This window comes from Nycticebus coucang, chromosome 12 (genome assembly GCF_027406575.1).
Source record: "Nycticebus coucang isolate mNycCou1 chromosome 12, mNycCou1.pri, whole genome shotgun sequence".
NCBI lineage: Eukaryota > Metazoa > Chordata > Mammalia > Primates > Lorisidae > Nycticebus > Nycticebus coucang.
Window position 1 is genome coordinate 23462422 of NC_069791.1, and position 14015 is coordinate 23476436.

General features: G+C 41.5%; 1 protein-coding gene across 2 annotated transcripts in view; it reads left to right on the forward strand.

The window, feature by feature from the left end:
- The first annotated feature begins 299 nt into the window (after positions 1-299).
- Positions 300-14015, forward strand: part of GXYLT1 (glucoside xylosyltransferase 1) — a 67221-nt gene continuing 53505 nt past the window's right edge. Inside the window, exon 1 of one of the 2 annotated variants that reach the window (XM_053557404.1) lies at positions 300-747. In XM_053557404.1, the coding sequence (XP_053413379.1) occupies positions 536-747 (212 nt within the window). In that variant the 5' untranslated portion in view covers positions 300-535. The remainder of the gene's footprint in view (positions 748-14015) is intronic. The other variant, XM_053557405.1, reaches the window with a different exon arrangement.

Sequence of the window (14015 nt, forward strand, 5' to 3'; positions counted from 1 at the left end):
AGCATCTCCATTCTAGACGAATAACCAAGCTCAGAGAGATTTAGCCTGCTCTACGTCACAAACAATCTCGTGGAAGAGCCATAATTTGAATGTAGGTCGACTGCCCCCAGAGCCCTTTTCCCGACACTTCCCCTCTCTGCGGTTCAGAGCCGCCGGGCTCAGGAGTTGCCAACCCGGGTCGGCGTCCTGTCACCCCGGCCGGCCGCGTCCCGCGCTCAGTGCGCCGGCGCGCGCGGCTGCTCCCGCCCCCGGGGGAGAGGCGGGGCCGCGTCGCTGCTAGGCCCCGGGGCGCGGGGGCGGGGGCGGCGTCCAGGCTTCCGGACGGGCTGTGGCGGGCTGGGTCGCCCGGGCAGCGCTGGCCTAGGTGGTGGGCGGAGGAGGGAGGGAGTGAGGGAGGAACGGAGCGGACGCGAGGCGGCGGCGGCGGCGGCGGAGGCGGAGGAACTTGTTGCGCCGGCGACTGCGCTGCAGCTCCCTCCGCCCCAGTTCACCCTGGCGGGCGCGGCGGCAGCGTCGGGGGAGCGCGGCCGGGGCGATGCGGCGCTACCTGCGCGTTGTGGTGCTGTGTCTGGCCTGCGGCTTCTGCTCGCTCCTCTACGCCTTCAGTCAGCTCGCCGTGTCCCTAGAGGAAGGGGCGGGCGGCGGTGGCGGGAAGCCGCAGGCCGCAGCGGCTTCCTGGCTCGCGGGCGGCGGGCGCGGCGCAGTGAGAGGCGCGGGCACCTCGACGCATCCCGGTCGGTCAGACAGGTACGGGCCGTTCCCGGTCTCGGGGCGCGGGCGCGGGGCTAGGCCTGGGCCCGGCTGCTCGCCGTCCGTCCCGCGCCTCCTGCTTTGCCGCCGTCTCTGACCCCTTCAGTCATTTCCCTCCATCTCCTCAAGCCGAGGGTGAACCGCGCGCGGCTCCTGCTTGAAAGCATCCCACATTGTGTGTGCGTGTCTTGTGACCCAGTCCTTACGTGCTCTTTAAAGCAATTAGAAGATAATTTTCAACTTTTTTTTTTTTTTTTTTAAGGATTCGCTGAAGATAATAGGTGCCTACCTAAGCCTTATTGCTCCTTGGGTAGTGTGAATTCCCTCTTGTTTCCATGGCATTCAAATTGAGATTTTAAACATCAGGCAGGCTCCCTAGTTCGGGGGGTAAGAGGGGAAGAGAATCCTTCCCATTCCTGAAAGGGCCATCTAATTTTCGTGTGTCAACGCTTACAGTTGTCAGTATTAGCCGCGGTTAGTTAAATCTGGAGGTGTCGTTAATGCAAGTTGTGAATTTTTCTTTTGGAAACATTTGGTTTATTCGGAAACTTACAGAAGATTAAAATGAGCGATACTTAATCATGCTCAGTCTTGTGGGGTGGGATGGAGCTGTTTTCCCTGAGAAGTGGGTATTTTAAAAGCAGCATAATGACTTAGAGGGATTTGCACACATCACTGCCAGAGTTGGAATCTACGTGAGATTTAAATGGAAGTATACTATGAGAATGTTTTCGTCATTGTTTAGTAAAATCTAAACATTTGCAGTGCCTTGAAACATGGACGCCTCTGTTCATGGGCACCTCTCTGGGAAGGACCTGAAATGCTCCCTATGAGAAGCAAATGCTACTTGGATAGAGGGAAGTATAGTGTTGAGATGAGGGAGTACAGGTCAACGGTAGGCGGCTGTTTAACATCATTCTGAGAGTTGATGGTCATTTCCAGAATGAAAGTGGGAAGTCTGAGTAGAAGTGCAGGGTGGAAAGCTGGATTGTCACGTTTTTACCCCATGATTTGATTGGACCCAGGATATTTTCCTGTATCAGGACTCTGTATTCAGTAAGAACTACTTCCAGAGCCAGGTTGTCACTCCTTAGTTATGTGTCCTGGGAGAGGCAGTGACTGAAGACTTTAATGAGCTCATACAAAAATGACAGGTGGAAGCTAAACTGTTCATGGCCTATTATGTTATTGAGAAGCAGTTACAATTATGGAAAAGAAGTTATTTTTATCTTGGATAGAAATGTAGCAATAACACATTTTAATTACACTATGATATTAGCATATCAATTTGATACAGTAATGTTCATTTTTAGCACTGTCAGATAGTTCGTGACAGTTTTATAAATTACCTTTGCTTAGCCAGCTAATTTTAACAAATTATTTGAAATTTAGAAAATAAGAGCCTCAGTTTTAATATTTAATAGAGCCATTACTGAAATTTTAAGTTTGATGTATCAGAGTCACATCAACTTTATCTTTATAGGCCCTCTGTGTAGCATTACTCTTCACGTAATCTTAGCCAAAAGGCTGAGAAGGGGTTAAGTAGCATTACTTTGTATTTTAAAGACGATGTTTATCTAAGTTAAAACTAAAAGTGTACCAGTCTATATAAATATGTGGTAAATAACATTTCGCCACATTTGGGTACATGAGGAGACTTCTGGCAGAGTAACTACATGGGAAAGCTAGGTTGTCACAGTTATACCCTATGGTTTGATTAAGGTTGGGCAAGTTCCTAAGACCTCAGCAGTATTTCTATTTTAAGGAGGCCAGTGCCTTATCCATTAGGCCACCGGGACTGATTATTTTAGATTCCATTTATAACATCTCTTTAGAGATCTCATAGAGTTAAATCAACTCTTTTGGCTACCATGCAATTGAAGTAGGTATTTTTAGTTGTCTCCTTCTGTGTATTAATTATTTGGCTAAGAACTAAAGAGCATCAGAAATTGGAAAAGATTAGAAACTGTGTATCTTTTGATTGCTGCCCAAGAGCTCTTTCTATAAAGAAAGAAAAGCTCAATGGGCAGTGGGGGCTATGAGGCAAGCTAAGAGGCAAGTCCTCTGTTCTTTAGGTCTTGAGTATCATTGCATTCTTATCTCTCTTTTTTTTTTTTTTTGAGACAGATTCTCACTTTGTTGCCCTTGGTAGAGTGCCGTGGCGTCACAGCTAACAGCAACCTCAAACTTTGGGCTCATGTAATTCCCTTGTCTCCCTAGTAGCTAGGACTGCAAGCGCTTGCCATAATGCCCAGCTATTTTTTAGAGACAGGGTTTCCTTCTTGCTCAGGCTGATCTGGAACTCCTGAGCTCAAGCAATCCACTGGCCTCAGCCTTCAAGAGTGCAAGGATTACAGGCATGAGCTACCACGCTTGGCCTCATTATTTTCTTTTTTGATGCCATCTTACTTGAAAGATTACAACTATTATTTCTCTCATTTAGAAAATGGGATCTAGGTTTATATCTAATAGGTTCTATGGGTCAAATGTTATTTAAAAATATTTATTGCACAGAATTCCATGATAATAAAATACTTAGGTCCAGTCCAAGTTCTTTTTTTTTTCTTTTGCAGTTTTTTTTGGCCGGGGATGGGTTTGAACCCACATATGGGGCCGGTGCCCTACTCCTTTGAGCCATAGGCATCACCCTCTTTTTTTTTTTTTTTTTAAAGCCGCAGGATTTCACTCTGTGTGGACTGTCACTTTGAATTCCTGGTAGGAATTTCTGTCTCCCAAGTAACTGGGTGCAAGTATATGCCACTGGTCCTGGATACTTTTATATAGAGATAGTCTCCCTGTGTTGCTAAGGCTGATCTTGAACTCCTAGCTTTAAGTGAGCCTCCCACCTTAAGTTAGCTCACCTTAAGGAAGCTAAGATTATAGGCATGAACCACCTTGCTCAGTCTTTTAAATTTTCAAAGAACTTTAAAATGATAGGAACAACTTTTCACTGAAATTGTTCATCAATTAGTGTATTTTGTTTGAAACCATTAAATTAGTAATCAGAAAATACTATATGTAGGTCTTAGAGTCAGGCAAACATGTATTTTCATGCTGGCTATGGTTATTGTAAGACCTTTTACCAAATTATGTCACTTCTGTGCTTTAATTTCCTCACTTGTAAAATGTAAATAATAATTACTTTACATAATTTTCCTTCAGTGTTGTTGGTATATAATTGACAAATAGAAATTGTGTATATTTAAGGCACACAGTGGGATCCTTTGATAAACATGCGTTGTGAAATGATCACCACACTTAAGCTAGTTAACATTCATCCCCGCCTGTTAACTATTTTTTTAACACTAAAGATTTACCATCTTAGCAAATTTCAAGTATGCAATACAGTATTGTTAACTGTAGCCACCACGCTGTGCATTGGATTACCTTACTTAAATTTGTAGTAGAATTCTCAGTTGTCATTGATTAATACCTAATAAAACCATCTTAAGCAAAATGGATATTTATAGGCTTATATGGGTTGTTGGAAGGAACAGAATTGAAGGAAAAGCTGCAGATAATCTGGCAGCTCCAGGGACTTTAAGGTCTCTATTCCACTGTAGACAAGCTTTGTTCATGGGGTCCTTCTGTTCCTTGCCGGTTTCCTTCTCTAATCTCAAATAGAAACCCCCAGAGAAGGCTGCAGTTGGATTTGCTAGGATTGCATACCCATCTGTGGACCAGTCAGTGTTACCTGATTTGCTGGCTCTGTGCCACTTGTACATCCGTAGGCAGACAGAGTAATATGATTGGTGTTGGAGAAGAGTGGTGCTCAAAGGAGAGAGGTAGGCAGTGGCTCTTCCACATAGACTCTTTCAAGCCACTTCTTATGGATGGACTGAATTCAGGTCAGTAGAAAGCAGTTGTTGTTACCAGGCCTTAGTACTTCTCAGAGGCATTATACCATTTTGCGACTTAATGCATTTTAGCTACTTGGGGTGATTAAATTCTCACATTTCACTGGTCAGTCTTTTATTTTATTATTATTTTTTTCCACTGGTCAGTCTTGACAGTGATTATCAGATTTCACTTGTGGCTAAACAGCAGTAGTGGTAGTGGGCAGTCAGGAAACCACTAAACGTTACACTGACATGATTTCTAGACTCACTGTGCCCTTCATGAGACTCATCTGGTTAGGTCACTGAGTTCTCATTTCTGCTGGATCCTATGAACACCACTTACTGAGAGTTTAAAGAACGGAAAGAGTAAGAGTCTGTAACTTGAGTCTACAGCTTTGCTCCTCACTTTCTGTGTTGACCTTGAGCACATTTCCTTGTCAGATAACAGGAGTACCAAGAATTGAAATGACATAGCTGGTGGTATAAAGTACCTAATATGAAGCCTGGCACAACAAAATTGTAGCTAATATGATTATTTTGGTAATTTAAATGTTAATTTCTTTTTTTCTGATTTCTATCCTCAGAAAAATTCTGGTCCTTGGGCCCCTGTTGAGACCTGGCAGTGGGGTCCAGGAATCTATATTTTAGATATGTGCTCCAGGTTGTTATAAAACCAAAGACTGAGAACCACTGATTTAGCTGAATATGGTTTAACCACTGTTTTTAAAGAAGTTTTTCTGTCTTTTATGCAGTTGTTTTTTTTTTTTGTTTGTTTGTTTTTTTTTTTTTTGAGACAGAATCTCACTTTGTTGCCCTTAGCGGAGTGCTATGGTGGAATAGCTCATGTAGCCAGGACTGCAGGCCACAACACCCGATTATTTTTAGAGACAGGGTCTTGTTCTTGCTCAGGCTGGTTTCCAACCTGTGAGCTTAAGCAATCCATCAGCCTCAGCCTCCCAGAGTGCTAGGATTATAAGTGTGAGCCACTGCACCCAGCAAGTTATTTTTTTCTTTTCTTTTTTTTTTTTTTAGTTTCAGGTTAACATGAAGGTACAAACAACTAGGGTACAGTATCTACATATGTTAGGTAGAGTCCCTCTTGTAGTTGCATCCCACACCCAAAAGTGTGCCAATACGTTACACTGTGTCCCTTAAGTGGGAGCACACCAATCCTCTCCCCTCCACTCTTCTCCCCCCTCCCTCATTCTGCCTCCCTCCACCTTGAATTGAGTTTTTCTTCTGTGTGGGCATGTATTAGGTTGTCTGCTGCCTTCACATTAGTATCAAGTACACGGAATATTTGCTTTTTCATTCTTGTGATGCTTCACTAAGAAGAATGTGTTTCAGCTCTCATCAAGGTTAATACAAAAGATGTAAAGTCTCCATCTTTTTATGGCTGCATAGTATTCCATGGTATGTAGTTATTTTTGAAAAAGAGAGGAGTTGAGGCAGTGAACCTTAGAGAAAGTTGTCATGGAAACTGGAATGTCATGTCATCTTAATCTTTGCTTTGTTAATGTAGAAACATTTTTTTTGAGATAGAGTCTCAAGCTGTTGCCCTGTGCCGTCACAGCTCACAGCAACCTCAAACTCTTGGGCTTAAGTGATTCTCTTGCCTCAGCCTCCCAAGTAGCTGGGACTACAGGCACCCACCACAGTGCCCAGCTATTCTTTGGTTGTGGTTGTCATTGTTTGGCGGGCCCAGGCTGGGTTCGAACCCACCAGTTCTCATGTACGTGGCTGGCGCTCTAGCCGCTTGAGCTATAGGCTTCTAGCCAATATAGAAACATTTTATATAAAGCCAGGACCCTGTACCTTGTATTGAAGATCATATCTACTTAGTTATTTGTAAAGTGCTGTCTTAGTCTGTTTGGGCTGCTATAACAAAATATCATAGACTGAGTAGTTTATAAACAACAGAAACTTATTTCTCACAGCTCTGGAGACTGGAAATCAAAGTCAAGATGCCAACAGATTTGGTGTCTGATGAGGACCTGTTTCGTGGTTTGTAGATGGCACCTTCTTGCTGTATACCCACATGGTGAAAGTGGCAAGGCAATCCCCTACCAGAATTCCTACTTCATAACATCTTTACATTGGTGATTAAGTTTCAGCATATGAGTTTTGAGGGGATGTAAACATTCAGAGCATAATAAGTGCTTCGTAAAAACATGACACATAGTATTTATTATAGTAATTAAAATATCGTTCTGTGTTTTTGAAGGGGAAAACTGATTTGGCTAATGAAAAAAATGTGCATTTGATTTAGAAATCTTATTTTACAACATTAAGATTATGTGCCATACATGTTGGAAATATTCCCCCTCCATATTAACTTAAATTTTGTTCATAATGTTTACACCATATGAAGTTTAAAAGTTTTATGTTTTCAAATTGGCTGCTTTATATTTTATTGTTTTTACCTTTAACATGCATAGAAAAACTTTCTACCAGAGTTTGGTATTTTTCTCCTTACAGTTAGATTTTTAATGCAGTTTTTTTTAGGGGGGAGGTACTGTGTGATACTAACTTTTTAAAAAGATAGATAATTGTTTCAGTGCCATTTGTGTATAAGCTGTCCTTTCCCCCCTTACTGAGTATTTATGAAATTAGAGATTTAAGAAAAGGAAGTGAAGATCTGACTTAGTGCTAGAATTAATTTGAGTTGTCCGCAGACAATTTATAACAGGAGTGACCCAGGGCATCTTAAATAATGGTGATTTGGTAATTTCATGGAAATGGCCAAAGGCGTCTTTGTTTAACTTGCATGGTCACAGTGAGGATCTCTGTGCCTTGAAGTTCATGGTCTCCTGGCAGCACTTACTGTTCATACTGCCACATTTTTACACTGGACATGCCTAAACATATTTCTGCTTCTATAAGTTGTGCATGATTTTCACTGAAGGCTCAGACTCTTACAGACATGTTGAAATGAAGAGTATCTTTTCCAGTTTAATTTAAAAATATAAAGACTTGTCATTGGATTTAAGTAAATTTCATATTGTGGTGAACATTATTGTTAATGGCTTTTAAAATTCAGAACATGATATGTCTCAATTTTTGGAACATTTTTTAGGTACTGAAATTTGGGGGACACTTATTTTTGGTCTACTTTCCATTTAAAAAAAAAAACTTTCTATTTTGAAATGTAGATTCACACACAGTCGCAAAGATACCATAGGTATCCTTCATTCAGTTTTTCCCTAATAGTAACACCTTACCTTATTATAGTACCGTATCACTTTATCTATTTTTTATATATATATATATATATATATTTACCAGTACAGTACTATAACCTTGGAAAATGACATCATACAATCTGTAGACCTTATTCAGATAACACCAGCTTTTTTTTTTGTTGTTGTTTGTTTATTTATTTATTTATTTATTGTTTATTAATTTTTTTATTGTTGGGGATTCATTGAGGGTACAAGAAACCAGGTTGCACTGATTGCATTTGTTAGGTAAAGTCCCTTTTACAATCGTGTCTTGCCCCCAAAAGGTGTGGCACACACCAAGGCCCCACACCCTCCCTCCTCCCCTCTCTCTGCTCTTTCTTTCCCCACTTCTCCCTCCCTCCTTTCTCTCTCTGCTCTCCCCATGCCCCACCCCCACCGTGTCCTTAATTGTCATTAATTGTCTTCATGTCAAAATCGAGTACATAGGATTCATGCTTCTCCATTCTTGTGATGCTTTACTAAGAATAATGTGTTCCACTTCCATCCAGGTTAATACGAAAGCTGTAAGGTCTCCGTTTTTTTTAATGGCTGAATAGTATTACACGGCAGATAACACCAGCTTTATGTATGCATGTGTGTGTAAGTTCACACATGTGTGTATGTGTGGTTTTATGCAGTTTTGTCACAGGTACGTTCACGTAACCACTCCCTCAATCAGGATGCAGAACTGTCTTGTCACCACAAAGGCCCCTTGGTCAGTCTACTTGCAAATGAGCCACTTAGAGCTAGATGTATTAAGCTTTGTGAAATCTGGAGATAAGCCATAGTAGAGTTTTAGTCTGATCTGTGATGAAAAAATTCACGTTTATAGACTTCATTGCTTTTTGGATGACACACCCATTTAGCTCAGCTTACAGTTTTGCCCCCTTAAAATTATTTAATAGAGTTACCTCTTTGAATGTTGGACATTTAATATATGTATTCCACTTTTAACAGTTTTAAGCAACTAATAATCAGAACCTGGATAAGTACTTTACTTTTCCAATATTTCTAAACTTTAATTTTTCTTTTTTGGCCTGAAATTTCAAGACCTCTCTTTGGATTAGTTATTTTTCCTAATTTATTGCTTATAATAAGTTACTGGTATGTAATGAGTTTTCATTATGAGTTTCTACTTTTTGTCTTAATTTCTAAAACCAGTTTTTCATAAGTGAGAGAATGTCTAGTTGGGAGTTAAGAAACTTTAAATTATTTCACTTCTTGCCAACAGTGCCTCAGTGTTTTATGATTTTTTTTAAAAAAATGGAAAATAGCATGTATATTCAACTCGTGCTTATGTTCGTACAATTCTAGTGAAGAAAGAAAATCATCCTTTCTACGTACTGTGTGATTTTTTGACATTGAATTATCTTTAAGAAACTTATCTGGAACTTGGCTTTTTCCATCTGGTTTTGTCTGCATTAATCCTTTGTGGAGTTAATCATCACTTCAAAAAGAAACTCTGGGCCAGGTACAGCAGCTCATACCTATAATTCTATAATGAATATTTTGTAAATTAAGGTACATTTAACTGTAGCTTCCTGTTTTCCCTGTGTGTGGTGATTTTAGGGGTGACTTTTAGGACACCCTGTACTCGGTCTGCCTGGGTTTGCCTGTTCTGGGCATTTTATATAAATGCATCAAACCAACCCTCTGAATCTGGCTTCTTGTTTAGCATCGTGTTCTCAAGGTTCATCCACGGTAGTATACATCACTACACATCATTCTTTTTGTGGACAAATAATATTCCATTGTATGCATATACCACAATTTATTTATTCATTCATTAGTTGATGAATATTTGGGTTGTTTTCTACTTTTCGGCTATTATGAATAATGCTGTAATGCATATTCACGTTTAATTTTTCTATGAACATGTATTTTTAATTCTCTTGAGTATATACCTAGAAATGTAACTGGGGGGTCATAGTTGCACAACTCTGAATATACTAAAAACTATTAAATTGTACACTTTATTTTACTTTTTTTTTTTTTTTTTGAGGCAGTCTCACTTTGTCACCCTGGGTAGGGTGCTGTGTTATCATAGCTCACAACAACCTCAAATTCCTGTGCTCAAGTGATCCTCTTGCCTCACCCTCCTGCGTAGTGGGGACTACAGGTGCCCACCACAAGGCCCAGCTAGTTTTTCTGTTTTTGGTAGAGACAGGTCTCACTTCACTCAGGCTGGTCTCGAACTCCTGAGCTCAGCAATCCACCTGCCTCAGCCTCCCAGAGTGCTAGGAATATGGGCACCGGCCTTAAATTGTACACTTAAAAAGGGAATTATGGCTTGAATAATTCTGCTCTGCTTCTTAACAACCCCAAACATCTTAGCAGTTTATAATAAACATTTCTTTCACACATACATGTCTGTGGTTACTGTTTTTGCTTTGTGTACTTCTCATCCTGGGACCCCAGCCGAAGGAATAATCTGTGCACTGGACATGCCTAGTTCCATGGTAGAAGATGAGTGTAAGGCTGGTATATGAAAAATGCTCAACATATCTACTCATCAGGGAAATGCAGAACCACAATGAGATATGTATATTATCTCACCTCAGTTAAAAATGGCTCTATTATCAAAAAGAAAAAAACAACAGATACAGATGAGGATGTGGAGAAAGAGAGCACTTATACACTGAATTTTACAATCCCACTTGAAGTTTCTGCTGTGATGCCTTAATGTTCTGTCTCTTTGTATTTCTTTGCATGGCGCAAGTTACTTGAATAAAGTAAAAGCAATAGAGGCAGGGGTATGTTCTCCTCCTGTGAGAGGTGGGCAAGGGACATAGTCATAAACAGGGTTGTATAATCCTTTTATTACAGTTTAGGGAAAATTACCTATAACAATTAATTTGTAAATTACCAAAAAAAAAAGAAAAGAAATAGCTGATTAAAGAGGAAGATGGACTGAGAACCCCTGCCTTAGATGTTGACATTGGTGAGAGATACGATAATAGATTTTTGCAGATCAGAAACTTCTTTTGACTTTTTGGTATCAGAACAGAAACTTATATTTGAATTGATAGCAAGAGAAAGATAAAACTACATAGTGATGAAATATGAAGTGGCCTGGTTTAGTGACTCAGTATGACATAACTTCATGTTAGTATGCAGGCCTCCACTCTAGTGAATTTTAGACTGTTGTTTTGAAAAGAAATAACAATGAAACACATACTTCCTGTAACATGAGGTTTTTCCTTTTTCAGCTCCAACCTGCAGTCTTAGAAGAAAGACCACACTTGATCCTCCATTTTAGCTTGTGTAATATGAAACTCAGACAATGTAGATAATGAAACTGGGAGGTGTGATTTCTTTTTTTTTGTTGTTAATTTTTTGATGCATATTGATTGGATTTCTAGAGTACATTTATATTTTGATACATACACGCAATATGTCATGATCAAGTCAGAGTAATTGGAGTATCTCTCACCTCAAACATTCATCGTTTTTTTGTGTGTTGGGAACATTCCAAATCTTTCTTATAGCTCTTTTGAAATATGCAATAAATTATTGTTAACTATATTCTCCTTGCTGTTATATTGAACACTGGAACTTAATCCTTCTATTTCTGTTTTTGTGCTCCTTAAGCAGCCTCTCTTCATCCTCCCACATCCCTACTCTTCCCAGCCTCTGATGCCTGCCATTCTGTTTACTGCCTGCGTGAATTTCCCTTTTTGAGCTCCCATGTATGACACGTGATAAATCTGTTGTCCTCCAGTTCCATCCATCTTGCAAGTGACAAGATTTTATTTGTTTAATGGCTGAATAAGCCTCTGTTGTGTGTATGTGATGCATTTCCTGTGTTCATCTGCTGTTGGACACTTAGGTCAGTTCTCTGTCCATAAATCACCTGGAGACCAAGTCCCATGCAAAAGCAAGAGGTTGTTTATTTACAAGCTTGAGCCTGGGCTCCCTGGTCCTGGCGCAGCAGTAGAGCAGAGGAGCCCCGATCTCGAAAAGGAGGGAGGTTTTTAAGGGTACAGAAAGGAAAGAAAAGGGAGGGGGTGTGAGGTGAGCCACTTGGATCAAGTCTCCTTGTCTCGGGGGGTTCCACCATAATTGCCCGTGGAAACACAGTTCCATGAGTTACAGAAATATGAACTTGCTCCTCCACACTTATTAGGAAGGTGACCAGGGCAGACATAAAAGTACCTGGTTAGAGTATTTCCAGACCAATATGACTGCCACCCTGAGAGGCAGGGTCTAATCCCTACCAGATTATGTGGTTGACTAAGAGCTCCAGGAACCAAGTACTCTTAGGGTGAACTCCAGAGGTCTGGTTGAGCACCGTCCCTGTGCTAGCATCAGTAACTAGCCACATGATCTTAACGGGGCGATGAGGGTTAGTGGTGAGGGGTATAATCAAGGCAGAGTAAGTAAGTGGTACACATACGGTGGCATCAGGGATCCTGGCATTTTTGCAGTTTGAGCTTCAGTGGGTTATCAGGGTCCTGTTGGAGTTTCTATTGGGGGGTAGAGTCTTCTTTGATGGCGAACGGGTTGGCTAGGCAAACGTGCATGTGATGTATCCAGGAGGTGATGCCATCAACCTTGAGTGTGGTGGGAGTAACGAGGACCACGGTGTATGGGCCCTTCCACCAGGGCTCCAGCATTTCTTGTTGGTGACGTTTCACGTACACAAATCTCCAGGCCGGAAAGCGTGTGGTTTAGGGACAGATCCTGAGTTGTAGAGGGCTATAAGTTTCTCCCAATCAGCTAGTTGTGCCTTTTGATAGAAATGTAAAGTTACTGCATAATCTTTCCAAGCTTTAACATCCGGGCCCTTTGAAGTGAGGGCATTGTAATGCAACTTAGGGACTATAGGGGGTTGCCTTCCAAAGAGAATTTCATAGGGAGTTTTTCTTTTTCTTTCTTTTTTTTTTTATTGTTGGGGATTCATTGAGGGTTACAATAAGCCAGGTTGGGAGTTTTTCTTATAAGGTAGGGTGAGTTTTGCACCCTGTCCAGGGCAAAGGGGAGGAGAGATACCCAGTCACTGCCAGTCTCCATGATTAATTTAGTTAGGGTCTGTTTTAGGGTACGGTTCATCCACTTTACCTGCCCTGAACTTTGGGGTCGATAGGCACAATGCAATTTCCAATTAGTCCCCAAGGCTTCCGCTAAACTCTGCACTACTTGAGAAGTAAAGGCTGGGCCATTATCTGATCCTATCTGATAAGGAATTGCAAACCTAGGCATTATATCTTCTAGTGTTTTTTTTGCTACTGCCTGCACAGTCTCATTTCTGGTCGGAAATGCTTCTACCCATCCTGAGAATGTATCTATGAAAACAAGGATATATTTGTGCCCATATTTACCTGGCTTAACTTCAGTAAAGTCCACTTCCCAGTACGTACCTGGCTTCGTCCCACGCTCTCTGGACCCTGAATTGTGGGAGCTAGATACACTGTTAGTCACAATACATACTTTGCATGAAGCTACGACTTTGTCAATTTTAGTATTCCGGTTTTGTATCTTGATTTTGGCGTGGCGCAGCAAGTCTTTCATCTTGCATGACCCTAGGTGGATGGATGAATGGATCTTATGGAGGGTTTCCTAACCTAGTTTTGCTGGCACAAGCACTTTGCCATCACAGGTGACGTACCATTCGTTGTACTTCTCAGGGGAGTGGGCTTGTGGGATTTGCTCTATCCATTTTAGGTCCTCGGGAGTATACTCTGGGGATTGTGGAAGTGTTGGGGTTCCAGGGTCTGGCAATGTAGTAATAGGAAGCTCTTGGATAGCCAAAGTGGCTATAGTCCTGGTGACCTGATTGGCCCGCTGGTTGCCTCTGGCTATAGGGGAGTCACCCTGCTGATGGCCAGGGCAATGAATGATGGCTAGTGTCTGGGGAAGCCATAAGGCTTTTAGGAGGTCGAGTATTTCATTTTTATTTTTGATAGTCTTTCCGTCCGCCGTAAGGAGTCCTCTCTCCTGGTAAATTGTATATGAGCAGTGGCAAAGGCATATCGGCTATAGATGTTAAGTCTTAGGCCTTTCCCCAGGGTCATGGCTTGTGTTAGAGCTATGAGCTCAGCCTTTTGAGCTGACGTTCCGGCTGGGAGGGGCTCTGCCCATACAGTCTCAGTCTCAGACACTACTGCTGCTCCTGAGTACCTGCATCCATCTTGTATGAAGCTGCTCCCATCTGTGTACCAGGTGGCCTCTGTGTCAGGGAGGGGCTGGTCCGTAAGGTCCTGGC